Source organism: Staurois parvus, unplaced genomic scaffold (assembly GCF_062004578.1).
Source record: "Staurois parvus isolate SC_StPar_1 unplaced genomic scaffold, SC_StPar_1.0 ptg000106l, whole genome shotgun sequence".
In the NCBI taxonomy this organism is placed as follows: domain Eukaryota; kingdom Metazoa; phylum Chordata; class Amphibia; order Anura; family Ranidae; genus Staurois; species Staurois parvus.
In genome coordinates this window covers 711,515-727,256 of record NW_028317902.1, presented here as the reverse complement: position 1 = coordinate 727,256, position 15,742 = coordinate 711,515, and the positions used below count along the sequence as shown (strand labels likewise).

The window sequence follows — 15,742 nt, the reverse complement described above, 5'->3', positions numbered from 1 at the left end:
CAGGTTAAAACAGTCTGTCATTATTCCCCTGCAGGGCTTTGCTATTTAGGCCTATCTGCACATAATTCATTTAAAAAAACCAAGTGGGTTGGGGTTTCTTTTGGGTTTATGGATGGAGCCTACACATCTACCCTCTCCGATGATCCAGGGGTACTGGTGTTCGGGGGCAGCTGGTTGACCCTCTAATCTGCAGCTTGGCATGAGCTGAAGACACTGGCGGGGAGAATGCATGAAAACTTTCCTTGTTTGCAGCCCGGAGCATGCTTTGCACTGGTGCATGCTGGGAGCCACACCTCATAGCCAGGAGGAAGCAACTGCAGGATCTCGATCCTATGAACAACTTGGACAGTTGCACCCTCTTTATCATCACCAGATTACATACACGGCTCCCCCAAAAGCCTCAGCTCCTTATGGATAGTAATCTTTATCATTGGCTAAGACAGCTGAACTATCAGGAGCTGCATTCTGATCCTGGAGACGGTTATCTGGAGTTGATATAGTAAATGCTTGCAACATTACTAAGATGGAGAAGTAGACATCTTAAAAACAGAAGAGAGGAATTGGGTGTGGGTGGAAATGGTCTATTTACCGGAATGGGTGCGGTATAAACCCACCTGAATCTACTTCTGGGGAGGTCGAGGCATTTATTAACCCCTCCCTCTTCTCTTCTGTTTCCCTCTTTTCTTTCTTGTTTTCTGTGTGTTTTACTGTTCGCTGTTCCTTTTTTTTTGGTTTGGATTTTGCTGCCATGAATATGCTGCTTATCTTTGTCCCTTCATTGCTGGCTCCATTGTCCTCACTACACTCCTTTCCTCTTCCTCTGGCTCCCCCTGTCCATAACCAGTGGCCGCATCCATTATACAGAAATGTACGACATGCTGACCCTCATGTCACCACCTTTAGGCCTCGGAAAGAGATGTCCTAACAAAGTGGCTTATAAGGTAGAGATAACCCTATTTAAATCAGCAAAGGGATTTTGTCCAGTCACTAAGTCACCAAGTAGAAGCAATAATGGGTTCAGGATGATGTGGACACAAATTTTAATGACAGTATCAGAAATAAAGTGACTAAGGTTTAAAGTAATCATTCTGCTTTAAAAATAATAATACAAATAATAACACAGCTGTCATATAAAGGAAGCAACAGAAAAAAAAATGTCCTGTCTATCATGATGCTCTCTCTAATGCGTCTGTGGCCTACACTATGCATGACTTTCAGTTGCACTTGAGTTAGCATGATTGTAGTGGCTTTTCTGTTCTTTACTCATAGCGTAGGGAAGCATATCTCAGCTTCTTGAGGGCTGGGTGAATGTCAGGCGTTTGAGGCTGAATCATTTTAGCAAAACACAAGTAAAAAAGTATAGCCATTTTTTTATGTGTGGACAATGTGGGAAAGGGTTAAGACCCGTCAGCTTATTTTTTTGTCTGTCGCATTGGGCAGATTTACCTTCACTTCCTGTCCTGGAGGTCCAATAGTAAATCTCTACTATTAAAGGGATTTTCCATTTTAGACAGTTGTCACTGTAGAAAAGGATCGTCCTTCGAAGATTTTTCCTGACTTTATGTTCTGGTGGCATCTGTAAATTTTTGAATTTCCTATCACTTTCTGTCTCAGGTTTTGTGGTTACCGCAATTAAGTGAAGAATCTACCTAGTGGCAACACAGACAGCAATAAAAACTTGACGAATGTTCTAATCCTTCCTTACTCTAACCAAACCGTACTAAAAAATTCTGGATATACATACATATTAGAATAAACCTAACCTTGGCAATTCAAATTCAGTATGTGAAAAAAAGAAATGCATGTCAAAGACATCAGCTGATCCAGAAATATAACAGCTTAAATAATATTTAGATTTTGACTTTTTCTATAAAAGAAAAAAAAATCTGTGTTGAACTTATTCCTTTCCACCCCATGAGGTTTTTAATAGCTTTCTATTATCACAGACAAACTTATTAGGGAATAACAATTGTGGGAAGGGAAGGATCAAGCTCTTTAGTTTAACTACCTATAGTTCAGCTGCCTATATATCTGCATATAGTGATTCTTTTGATATGTGGTTTTATGGTATCCTCCAATTAAATATTTTTTCATCATGCTTCATTTGATTTGCTGGGTTTTTGGTAAAGTAAAAGTAACCTTTCATAAGTGAAACATAGAGGCTGACATTGTTGAAATTTCCTCCTGAGGATCATTGTTGCCTAGCTGTCATGTTCTTGCTTCAGTACTTGAGGGCTTTTTCATACTTCCTATCATTGTGGCAACACACAGTAAAATATAGGCATTATTGAAATGGTAGCACATCATGCATTTATCAGTGTGTTGCTGTGTCGTTCAATGGCACCCCTACACACCTCTAGAACACACCTGTGTTATAGCACAACACAGCACACCACAAAACGTGATCTAAAGTCCCATTGAGGTACGTTGTAGTCCATTCATTTTGAATGGACTGCCTAATGCAATGTATTGCTCAACACATAAAAACATGTGCTTTGCAGTGCAGTCTATAAAATTACACATGCAAGTAAAATATACACAAAAGGACTTGAGTTTTCTCTGACTTTACTGAGCTGCATACTTGCTTTAGGTTATTGAAAGTGCTAAAACCATAGGATCAGCATATTGTGCATTTTCAGAAGGTCAGCAATGGCACTCCCAGTTTTTCCTCAATACCAAACTTTGTTTAACCTTTTTATCTAATGTACCTCAACTACCCATTTCCAGTAGTTTACTATATATCCACAAATTCTCCAGACAAGTACATATTTAATCTGCTGGTTCTGGACAGTTAATCCTCTGTCTTGTCTTGTCCAGTGATACCGGTACTCTTTGTAACAGGAAATCAGCTGTAGTCGGGGCAGGTCTTGCATGCTCCAGTTCTAATGTTCTCTCTTTTAGTGACATAGGAATAGGGTGGAGCTGGGGATATAGAGGGAAGTTTGGGGAGTGATGTCTCCATCCCTGTTCTGTGTATGGTGTAGTGATTATGTGCATATGTGTGCTTGTTTGCTTTGGGTCCCCTTGTCGATATCCCATATCTTGGGCACCCGGTGTTTTTGTACAGAGATTGGTCCTGATGAATATGCCCGTAACAGAGGACATGACGGTTCATTTCACTTCTACTCTTATGGCTCTTATCCGAACAGCACTGGATATCAAAATTGCTAAAGGTAAGAATCACAGACATCATAACCACAAAATTAAACTGTGCTTGGTTGGCTTTGTAGAGAGGAAACCATGTAGTATATAGATTCCTATATGATAGCGTCTTCTTTGGCCCTTCAGAGAAAACAAAAGTTAACCTATGTGGGTCCTCCTCTGCCCTGCAAGGGTTAAATGCTCATGTTGCCTAGGTGTAGAACACAGATATACTTATCTTATTCCTCACTTCCATAGGCTTCCTCCCAGCCTCATGAAAGATCCCTGAACTAGCTTCTCTTCACCACTTGACCAATCACAGACTTTCTGATATCATGAAGCACAATGCACGACTACTGGTCCTCTATTGTAGGTGAGGACATCTAGGGCTCCATGGAGTATCAGAGGGTGGGGAAAGTGGCGGCTGCCAGGGGAGTGAGGAAGGTAAATATTTCTGCTTATTACTCTACCCCAAGGCAAAACAAATATTTATTCCTTGCAGTGTGGAGGGGGATCAAGCGCAAGGGTTAATTTTTGTTTTCCATATAGTTCTACTTTATTAACATTATGCAGATGCATGTTAATTTTATTCACGCAAGACTATGGATAGGAGGGCTCTGTATTTATTAATACATTGTTTAATGTATTTTTTAATGTAAGCAGCCCCTCTATATGTATTTCATCTGTTTTTGTTTTTAGCAGTTAGTCTGGAGTTCATCTTTAAATTTTCATTTCTACATAAAATGTCACCTCTAAATTAGGGGTTGTTAACATGTATTCTCTTGGGGAGACGTTAGTGTTTGGGTTGATTCTAGAGATCTGCACTACGGAAATATGTGTTTCGTTTCATTTCGGATTCGTTCTTTAGTTAAGTTAATAGTTTTGTTTCCTCATATTTGTTTTGTAAGAATGATTTGTTTTCAGAATTTGTTTAGTAAATTCAGATTTGTTTTATATGTTCATTATTTTCAAACCGTTTTGAAATTTAAAATTCATCATTTAATTTTGACATTCCAATTTTGACATTCAAAATTAAAAATTCGAATTTTGGAAGACAGCTATATTCGTTCTTTTTTATTCTATTCTAATCTGTTCTATTTTTTCTATTCTATTCTTTTATTTTCTATTTTATTCCTTTACATTCTATTCTATTCTGTTTTATTCTATTTTAGTCCTATATTTTTTTTTATTCTGATTTAATCTGTTCTATTCTATTCTGTTTTATTCTTTTCTATTCGATTCTATTAAGCAGCCTAAGTAGAAATCATCATCTTATTTCACTTTTATACCTTACTGTATTTATTGCAATATGTTTCCATTTCAAAATTGAACTCATTTTCGAATTTGGATAATTCAATTTGTTATAATTTGTTTCAGATTTGTTGAAATTTGCTTCTATTGTGATTCGGAAATTCAGATACATTCAAATATCCAAATAACGAAAATTTTGTCTGAATTTTGATTCATAACAAAACTAATCGCACATGTCTAGTTGATTCATTATATTTGGTTCACTAATATACTGTACAAAGTTGGGAATCTGTCTGTCATTTTTAGCGTACTGTTCTTGCAATTAGTGCTGAATATTCCAATGTTTGCCTTGTTACAGGGGGAGCTGACAGACAACAGCTGGATTCGGAGCTGCAGAAAGAAATATTGGCCATTTGGCCAAATATTTCCCAAAAGATGTTAGACCTACTTGTACCAATGCCAAAAGGTGAGCTGGCTGTAGCATCCAATGTATAAGGAATGACAAAGTGTGTAAATTGCCTCAAACAATGCTGTTATAGGAGACAACTAATTTTGCTGCAGTCATAAGACTATCTGTCCATATGGGGGGAGGTTTATCCCTAATTTCATGGACTAAAAATGGGCCCTTCAAAGGTCTGAGCTCTCCCTACCCAAAGCATTTGTAAAGGGCTCCTAAACACAAAGACAAACATAAAGAAATCCCCATATGATTTGTGGGTGTGTGAAGTGAATCACAGATCCTCCAAGATGACCCACTCCTGTAGGCAGAAAGCATTCTGCTTCTCATGATCTCTCTTCCTTTCTGATTACCTTCATTTGATAGTTATTCACAAAAATACATTGACTAAGTTCAGGACAGTGTAATCAGAGAGTCAAAGAGATTATCAGGAGCTGAGTATTTTGTAGCTGCTTTGAGTGGGTTTAGGTTGGAGGGTCTGGAATCATGCAAATCGCCACACTTATGGTAAATGACAATGGTGACTCGTGGCAAAAACAGATTCATTTAATAGCTGATAAACTGCATGTCAGTGTATTTAGTTCTAAAGCACCATGTATTGATACAGTAACATCAGGACAAAGGCACTTATAGTTCTGTAGAATACTGAAATGGAAAGATAAAAAGTAATGGAAGGCAGAAATACTTACTTTCTCATTGGTCCAGGCTCCTTCCATTGCTGGTTACATTTGTAGAGGCATTTGGTCATGTGATTGCAGAAAAGGGAATGATTACCCAGGGTTTTGTACAGGAGCCTGGAAAGCAGGCATCAAGTACAGCAAGCAGATATTCTGACAGGTCTGCAGGAGACCTGCATGGCATCATCAATCTACTGATCGCTAGTGCAATGCTTTCCAGGCTCCTGTAGACAAAAATAATAAATGCACATTTTTTTACCTGCAAAAAAATGTGCATTTATTATTTTTGTCTAAAAGGTGAGCTTATCCTTTAATGGCATGGACCTATACTCAAATGTTAACATAAAGCAATGTTTAGAGTTTGGCTAGGATGGATGAATGACTGAGAGGAATAAAAGTGGCAGAATACCTTTTCTAGAGAATATTTTGATATTCTGACAGGAAGCTTCACTGAACTACCACGGCACTGATGAACTACCATTGAAATCTACAAGCCGACAGCTGCTAAGGCTGTTGGGACTTGCAGTTCATTCATTCACGGAAGTCAGCGAATGAATGATGCGACTGTGTGGGCGGAGCTGTTTTCAAATTTGACAGATAGTATGAAGAGACTTCTCCCTGTACTATCCGTCAGAGAGACAGGGCCGGTGGCTGCGGCTATGGGAACATGTTACATGTTCCACCCTGAAAAGGGGTGGAACATGTAACATGTTCCCAAAAGGTGAACTTATACTTTAAATTGTAAACTTCTCTGAGGCAGGGAACTGGAAAGAAACAAACAAGTGCCACACTCTGCTTACAGTTTGTTCGGTCCATTTCTTGTGGATCATTGTACCACTTCACCAAATGCCAACATCTAAGAGCTGAGATGATGGCAGTGGCTGGAGTGATATCGTGCCTAACATTAAACAGACCAGTGCAGCATACTGGAAGCAGTGTGTGACTAAGGCCAGCAATAGAAAGTTCCAAATTCTTGGAAGGTGCAGCAGAAACCAGCCAAGATTGGAACCATGTATGGGCAGCTTGTGAATGCACCCAAGTCGATTAATCGACCTGGGTACAACCAGTCTGCCAAATTTTATATGCGATTATCACTAGCAGCTGTTATAGCTGCTAGCAATAACCACTGTGTTCTCCCAGCTGTGTTCTCCCACCCCCCCCCCCCCCCCAACCACCACTCCTGCTGGGAGAACACAATGGCTCAGCGGGAGGGTTTCCCCTGTCAACACCATCTCTGGTTTTAGGAAATAAATTTTTCTACGGCTGTCCTAAGGGAAATACTGGGCTGAGGGGCAGGAGGGCATTTGCCTCCAAGACAGTGCATATGTTGGGATTTAAGTGGTGATGCATCCCACTTCAGACATCAATAAAATGAGGACCTGCCACCATTGAGAGATTCTGGCCATTATTTGGCTTTTTTCTCCTTTTTCAGACCTGCTATTACAGCAACTGGGACAGGGAAGTCTTCCAGTCTTAACTCTGTAGCTCTGAGATGTCATGTGGCCAAATTCACAGAGCCACAAACATCAGTGCAGTAAGAATGTAGTCTGAAATATTTGTACTCATTTGCTAAAGAAAGCAGAAAACTCAAATGTTGAAAACGGAGTCTCACCATAGCCACCAATCACTGTGGCATTGCAGTGCTTTCTTTAGGTATCAGAAAAATAATCCCAACCATGAAATGGCCAGTTTATTATTTGCCACCTACAGTATGTCAAAACTTCCCAATCTTCCCCTCGTGTGACTCTGCTTTGTTTCCTTCTGGTGCTTGGTGGCTCAGAGCAGGGCTGAATAGTCACCTGCTACGTTTCCTATTCCATGGTGTCCTAGAATGGTGGTATGTTAATTTATCTTGTGGGTCAGTGACTAAAGTGTGTGGCTCAGTAAAGCCCTACAAAAATGAACATTAGTAAGTAAGTCTTAAACATTCCAATCATGGAAGGTGCTGGAAAATCTTTTCAATTACAGTAAAAGCCTCTTTAGCGCCACTGACCGTAGGCTTCTAAGACTTATGAGCTTCAGCAGCTATCTCTAATTCTATGCACTGTGATTTGATACACAGCGTGTTTTAATTCAGCGTGAAATTAGCTGAGGCTCTCTGCACCTTCTCTTGTTTGTGTGCTGTGTCAGACTGACAGCGAAGTATGCGAAAAATCACTTAAGAAGCATAAAACCTGATAAGTTTTCTGTTCTCACCAGAATGTCGCTTTTGTAATAATTCAAAGAAATGACAGTTCAAAAAAGGATCTAATTTTATGTATAACTCAAGTTTAAAGAAGAATTAAGGTTATGGTTCAGAATCAAAAGTTGCCAAGCTTTGCATGGGGCAGCCATGGAAGGGTTATGGCTGAGATTTAATTTAATATTGTCTGTTTCAAACAGTAAAATAGAATGAAGAACCAGTATAAAAATATGAGTTAACTTTATTTTTATATATTTTGTATTTTGCAGTAATATTTTAGAACAGGCAAGAGGTTAGGATGCTGAGAGCACAGGAAAAGGGGTAGTTGCAGGCATGGTGTTCAAAGCATGAAGGGATGAAGGTACTAGATGTCAAGGGGGGTGCAGTTTCTGCAGGAGTGGTGCGACAACGTGGAGGCAGGGAGTGAGAGTGGAGGGAAACAAGCGCAGGCTGGGTGGGAGTACTAGCAGGGTGGTGTGGGAGGGAGGCACAGTCTTGGAAGTGAGATAGGGGTTTGAGGGCATGCAGTTTTGAGGGGAGGGCCAGTTTATGCAAATGTCAGGTGAGAGATGTGTCTGTGAGTGAGGTGGTGGTAGTGATCGTGCATGCATTTTGGTGAGAGTTGAGGTTGAAGCTGCAGTTCATGCACTAAAGAAGTTTGGCTAGGGAGAATATGCAGTTATGAGGGGGGTACAAGTGTTGTGGTGAGAGCAACGGAATGTTGGTGTGGTCGGGAAAAGGTGGGCCTGCAAGTCCAGCTTCAATCTGTGGAGATAGAGTGCAGAATTTGGGTGAGATGGAGAGAGGCAGTTCTAAGGGCATTGTGGTATTTGGGGTGTAGTTGTGGTGGTAAGAGCAGGGGGCACTCTTGGGAACAGAGGAGGGGGCTTCAGACATCAGAGATTATGAGGAAGTATGCAAAGGTGCAGTGATAGAAGACAGGATACAGGTACAGTGATGGGATTGAAAGATGGCAAGGAGGATGCAAAAGTGGTGGGTGGTGATGTGACTAACAGACATTGCATAAGGTAGGGTTGGGTAATTGTTGGTGGGGCCTGGGTGATGCGGGGGAAGAGTGTACTAAACAGAGTGCAGGGTCAACCCTTCCTGCAGCCACTGTTGCTGGAAGAATGATATACTGCCTAAGGCTTGTGGGGAGGTGCAGCGTGGTTTGACAGTGAACACACACAGTCTGGTTGTAATAACGTTGAAACTTGTATTGAATGGTAAAAACACCCCAGCGGGAGAGCACCACTTAGGGAAGCAACTCAAAGTTTAATGCAGTCAGGGACTTGGCTGAGGACAGGTGCCAAGAGCATCTGTTTCAGAGGTGTAGTGCAGCCTGGCTGGTCTGGTCCCAAATGGGAAGGCTTCTCTCCAGGTTAGCGAGTCCCTAGCCTATCTCTTGTCACCTGGAACTTTTCCCTACCATTGGTTACTTTCCCTAACAAACGAGGTATCTCCCTATACTAGCCACTTGCAAAATGCATGGGACAGGGATTTATATAGACCCTGCTGACCCAAGTTGGTCACCAAGAGTAACATGGATGCTGTGTAGTCAACCGGGATGCTGCTCCAATGATCCAGGAAACCATAGAGAAACTATGTTTTCCTTTGACTTCCTCTCCAGCATGTGGTACCACTCGGTTCAAGCACTAACTACAGTGGAGAAAACAGACTGCACCTTCCTACAGGCTGGCCAAACATTATACTATTTTCTTGTACAATATTCCTTTAAATTACCAAAACCATATAATATGCAGTCAAACCTAAGCACTTTTAATTTGTATACAATCAGACAGGCCCTTGCACTACATAGTTGAAGGTAAATCTAAAGAAAATTGTATAATGTATGGCCATCTTAAGACCTTCTTTGCCTCTGTATCCGTTTCCCCTCAGACTGCTCTGTGAGCCTTCTGAGGTGACCAGGAGCCAGGGACAGGCAGAAACATATAGCTGGAAGTTTTTCTTTCATATTCCTTTGCCTAATGGTGGAGCTACTGTGCTGGGCAGTGCCTGGTGGCAGAAGCTAAGGAGGTCTGTTCAGGAGAGGGAGGTGTTGAGGACAGCAGTTTGTTGAAGAGTGGCCAGTGTGGGGAAGGTAAGAGCTCAGGGAGTTGCAATATTTAGAGGGAGGCTCTGATTATTGACGTTTGATTTATCAGATCTCTCAGCCAGCCTGTGTGCATTATCATTATGTAATACAAAGTATCAGTTTTACATATTGCATAGTTCTTGGATCCCAAAGTGGTTAATTCCATGAGGTATATATTGCATATCTGGGTAACACAGGCCTTTAAAATCATCCTGAAGCTCTGATTGGATCCTGATCCACAAGGTTTATATGCTTAAAAATGAGTACACATCTTTCCATTGTGCAGTAAATGGTTCTCTCCATTCTCCAATGGCTTCAATAAAACATATGGATTATTATTAGATATAAGATAATAAGATATATTTAAAAATAACACAAACTATTATGTAGAATGTAAAGTTAACTTGAATACTATTACGTGTCATTATTAATGGAAATCTGTAAAGTGAATATTTTAAACAAGTATTTCCTTTCTCTCATAGCCACTGATCTGACTGTGGGCAAGATTTACGCTGCTATGATGATCATGGACTATTATAAGCAAAGCAAGGCCAAAAAGCAAAGGCAACAGCTGGAAGAACAGGTGAGGCTCTATCCCTATGTAGCTATCCCTCCAGATAACTCACTATCCGTATGGAACAGAAGATTGCAGAAAATGAGAATATCCAGTCTGTGTAGTAAAAATGTTCACAGATAAATTAGATGGAAAGCAAGCTAAACAATCAGACCTTACTTTTATTAGAGCTGTGAAGGATATATGAGAATTGGTGCCTTATTGAAAAACAGAGCTATTTTTATATCTATCTAAACTGTGTCAATATAGCTTATTGTTTTGTTTCTGGGCATATTGTCGGATCTTGTAATTACAGATGAAATTTTTAAAACCTTACTTGTGTTGCAGTTTGTGTTTTCCATGGCATAACATGATTTATTTAAAGGGTTAGGCATCCCATAGGTAATGCATTTTTATTTTCTTCAAAAACAGGTGGAAGGAAAGAAAATCACATTCCTCTATCTACATAGTCAGTTGATGGGGGAATCCCTCCCATAGTGCTATTGTGAGGTTTGTCTAAAAAGTTTGGTGAATGGCAGAAAACTAACAAAACAAAAGATACAAATGACCTTCATTGGCCTTCAAAATAATCGCCATCTCGCACACACACACTGTTCATAAGCTTCTGGAAACTGTCAGCAAAGGCCTGTTTAGGAACTGATCACAGAACCGCTGTCACACATTCTTGGATTGCCGTGGGAAACAGAAAGAAGTCTGCAGGTGCCAGATCAGGGGAGTGCAGTTGATAATTGAGTACAGGTACACCACGCTGAGCCAAGAATTGGCGCATACGAATCGCCCAATGCGCAGGCACATTATCGTGTAGCAAAATCCACTATCCAATCTTGTGCAACTGTGGCCAAACACGGCAGATGCGTTGTAGCAACTGTCCCAAAACTTCCTCATAGAATACGTCATTCACGGTTTGACCTGCATTCTTTATAGATGATGCCATCTTTGTCTAAGAAGGCGATCAACATTGTCTTGTCCTTCCACTTTTGTGGGGAAGATGGTGAATGCCATTCCATAGATTGCCGCTTGGATTCCGGATTGAACAGGTAGCACCAGGTCTCATCCCCTGTGATGATGGTAAGCAGAAAGGATGGATCCTGGTCACACATGGTAATGAAATCTCCAGACATTTTCCATCCTTTTTTGCCTTCTGTTCATCTGTCAGCTTGTGTGGGACAAACTGGAAATAGTGGGACAAACTGGAAAACTTTTATTTACCCAAATCTTCACGGATTATAGTGCGCACCATGTCCTTGGCCAATTCCTCCACCGTCATCCGTACAGGCAGTCGCCAATCTTGCGCCAGAATTTGTTGCATTCGCTTGATCATGTCTGGGGTTCTGCTTGTCGACGGGTGGCCCGAATGTGAATCATTCTTAGCCATTTCCTTCCTTCCGAAAGCGTTTGAGCCGGTTGTAAGCACATTTTCTGCTCACAGCTTCCATCCCTTAGACTTGCACCAACATTTCATGCATCTTTGCACCGTTCTTCTCAATTTGTAGAACTTGACGTACTTTGAGATATCGGACCATTCGCTGAACATTTTAGACACACCTCCTATGTCATATACTGGGTTTTAGAAACTGAACAAGGTACAATACTTACCTTTATTATAGAAGTTGTATTATCACAAGAAAACTTATTTACAATGTGATTTCACTATATATCATGCTCTGTTGCAGATAAGTTTCAGTTATTGTGTGTTTGTTGTTTTAGATATAAATTGAATGCGGTTATTCTAGCCTCTTCTCTGGTTATTTTTTCTATTGTGTGAATTGATGTAGGGAAGCAAAAAATATGTTCATGTGTCATGATGTGTGAGGATACTTACAATCAATGTTTTTCCCTTGCATTGATCTCAGTTTTCATATATGTGCAGCTCAAAGACAGAGGTCTTTGATGTTATTGGCAAGGTTTAGTATTTGGGGGAAAAAAAGTTGAAAAATGCCCTTGCTATAGGTGCAGGCCATTTACGTACCTCATGAAGCCTGACTGGCTAAGTGAGGCCTAGTTAATGCTCAACTCCTCCATTACAGGAATGAGCTTTCAAACACTGAGCTCAGAGCTAGTGCATCAGGGGACAGAAAGTGCATGGGATGGAGTTTAAATCGAAGAAAGAGCTCATTCCTTTGATGGCGAAGGTAAGCAGTAATGGCTAGGCCTCACTTAGCAATGTGCTAGTAACTGGGAGTATTCCAGTCAGGCTTCGGGAAGTATATAAATGGCTTAAACATATAGCAAGCACATAATTCAACTTTAGTCAGAGCCGCCCCCTTACCTGCATAGGCAGTTTTTTGTAAAGGTGAACTAACCCTTTAAAACCAGTCATCAACTGCATATTAAAGTGGTAATAAAGTCTTGGAATGTAAAATTCAATGACAGACAGGATTTATAACAGAACAGACCCTAGTAGTCTCTTCTGTCATAAATGGCCTGTCAGCAGATAATGTGATCTGAGCTGCACACGCACAGCTCAGATCACATTTATGGTCTGCTCTCTGTGCCACTGCAATGTGACTCCCGTGTGCATATGCAGGAGTGACGTCACCTCTGTCTGGCCATTCAAGTGGCCGAAGTCTCAAAACCTGGAAGGAACACCAGGGAAGATGGAAGCACCAGGGGAGCCGTGACAGCGCTGCGCTGGAGGGCTCTGTATGCAGGTAAGCCTGTCATGCATACTAGTATATTCTGACTTAAACCTGCCAGGGGATCAGCTATTTTGTTTGTAGTAAATTACTTTACTACCACTTTAAGAGCATTCTTTTAAATATGCACCTTCAAATCATAATATCCTGTTAAAACCTGGACAGGGCTTAGAATCATAATGTGCTGTCAACAGCTGTTAATGGCTGATCACTCAGATCTGAGCTTGACTTTGTGCACTTTAAACATACTTACATGCAATGCAACCTAAACATGGAGTCTGTTTGCTACTTGTGGCCACTTACCATGGTCCTCTGTCTGGCCAAGAGTGAGTTGTGATCTATCCCACTGTCCTATTGACCTTACATATATCATCCTTTGCCTGGGACAGACTTGCAAGAGTATTCATGAAACAGTCTCTTCAAACTAAGGGAAGTATGCTTGGCTTCTGCATTTTTTGCAATGTGTCTACAGACTGTATATACTACTGCATATGAGTTATGATTAAAAGAAGGGATTTCTACTTTCCTCCAGACAGTATAAAATCCACCCTTTAATATGCTAAATGTTGGGTGTTGATAGCAAGGTGTTTATGACATGAAAGAGACTGTTCAGTTTCCAAAGTCTCCAAAATGTTTTTTAAAATTTTTTTATCAACTTTAAATGTAACGACTACTATTATTATATTTTATTTCATCATAGAAAAATGCACCAATGTTTCAAAGAATGGAAGCCTCGTCTTTACCTGAGGAAATATTATCCAATGCCAAAGCCTTACCATACCTGCAGCAGGATACATTGTCAGGACTGTGAGTTCTATAATGGTGCTCCTTCCGTGAGTTCATGATATCAAGTGATCTTCTGGTATACCTCAGTGCTGAGGTTTTTTCCTGTATGTTTTCAGGGCTGGTTTCCCCTCACTCAGCCCACTGTCCCCTGAGGAGATATTTCAACCACCGTGTCTGGACGAGGATGATGAAGACTTTGAGGAACAGCTGTCTCTGGTAAACACGTCTTATAGAGACGCTAAATGAGCCACTCTCTCAGCAATGGGATTGTATGTGAATGATGCATGGTAGGAACTTTCGTGCTTGAAAAAACTTAGTGTTGACAGTTTGTAATTGAGAAAATTATCCATATGGAGTTACTGAATGGCTATGACTGCTGTACACACTGAGTAAATAACATGCTACATTTTTTTAAATTGATGTTTACCTAAGGAGGCTTATTGAGTAACATACAGTAGTTCAAATAACAAACATAGGCCACAGTAGACAGTCATTATATTCCCCTTCATTAATGCAGTTTTGCCCCCCCCCATATCTCATACACACATATAATTAGTGATGAGTGTATTAGAAGGACTTTCTTTTCGGTTACCTTGATATCAAAGATTTAAATCCAGCCTATTCCAATATTGTCTAATTACAAGACACATGTTTATTTGAACTTGAATCTTGGTATCCTTTGTGTACTTCTTTCAGACTTGGGGAGTAATCCAGCATCAAGCAAACCCTGCACTTTGTCTCTATGACGGATTTTCCTTTAACCACTTCCCATCCGTCCTATAGCAGAAGTACTGTTACAAGGTGGTACGGGTGCACAAAATTACATACATATACGTGATTGTAGGGCTGGTATTTGCTCAGCATTTCCGAGCACTTTCCAGTTATGCAAAGCAGTGTGCTTACAGTGAAGCACAAACACAGCCCAGTATGCAAAACAGCACACAGTTAACTCTTTGATCGCCCCACATGTTAACCCTTTCCTGCCCGGTGCCATTAGTACAGTGTCAGTGCTTTTTATTAGCACTGATCACTGTATTGGTGTCTCGGGATGTCAGTGACACCCAGTCGGTTCCAGTGGCAGAATGCCCGCCGCAGTCCCGCTAGAAGTCGCTGCCATTACTAGTAAAAATGCAAAACAAATCCCAGTATATATATCGCCATTTGTAAAAGCTATAACTTTCACGTAAACCAATTAATTTACACGTATTGGGATTTTTTTTTTAGCAAAGACATGTAGCAGAATACATTTTGACCTAATTTTATGATGAAATTTGATTTTTAAATGTTTTTACTGGACATGTTTAATAGCAAAAAGTCAAAAATATTGTTTTATTCTCAAAATTGTCGCTCACTCTTTTTTATAGCACAAAAAATAAAAAAGCACAGGTGATCAAATACCACCAAAAGAAAGCTCTATTTGTGGGGAAAAAAGCACGTAAATTTCATTTGGGTGCAGCGTTGCATGACCGTGCAACTGTCAGTTAAAGTAACGCAGTTCCGTAATGAAAAAAATGGCCTGGTCAGGAAGGGGGGTAAATCCTCTAGAGGGCAAGTGGTTAATTAAACTGTTACTAAACCCAGGACCCTGCATTCACTATATCTCCCACAGTACACAGAACATGAAAATGCAATTATTGTCGTAAATATAAACTGCTAAATACCTTTTCCCATCAGCAATATATAGCAGTCTTGTGACTTCTATCCGTGTCCAGCTAAGCACTGGTTAAACCTTGTAGGAGGAGTTTTCATTCTGCTCTGACTGTCCTGTAAGGCTGCATAACCCTTGACTCTCTGTCTGCACAGCACTGATTGGCCCTGTGACGATCACATGCACCTTTCCAAGGAAAAAAACTCTCTAGTAACTCTCTAGTAATACACACCAAACTGAGCATGTGCAGTGACACCTAGAGCTTTTTACTATCAGGAACTGTATTGGGGACAGT

The 15,742-nt window shown here is 40.5% G+C and overlaps 1 protein-coding gene across 8 annotated transcripts in view; it reads left to right on the top strand.

The window, feature by feature from the left end:
• The window catches only part of CACNA1E (calcium voltage-gated channel subunit alpha1 E), a 1,021,369-nt gene that overhangs the window by 972,351 nt on the left and 33,276 nt on the right, over positions 1–15,742 (top strand). For 7 of the 8 annotated variants that reach the window (XM_089671475.1, XM_089671472.1, XM_089671471.1 and 4 more), the window contains 6 exons: positions 845–941; positions 3,068–3,173; positions 4,751–4,858; positions 10,286–10,386; positions 13,714–13,820; positions 13,916–14,015. In XM_089671475.1, coding sequence (XP_089527601.1) covers positions 845–941; positions 3,068–3,173; positions 4,751–4,858; positions 10,286–10,386; positions 13,714–13,820; positions 13,916–14,015 — 619 coding nt within the window. The remainder of the gene's footprint in view (positions 1–844; positions 942–3,067; positions 3,174–4,750; positions 4,859–10,285; positions 10,387–13,713; positions 13,821–13,915; positions 14,016–15,742) is intronic. The other variant, XM_089671469.1, reaches the window with a different exon arrangement.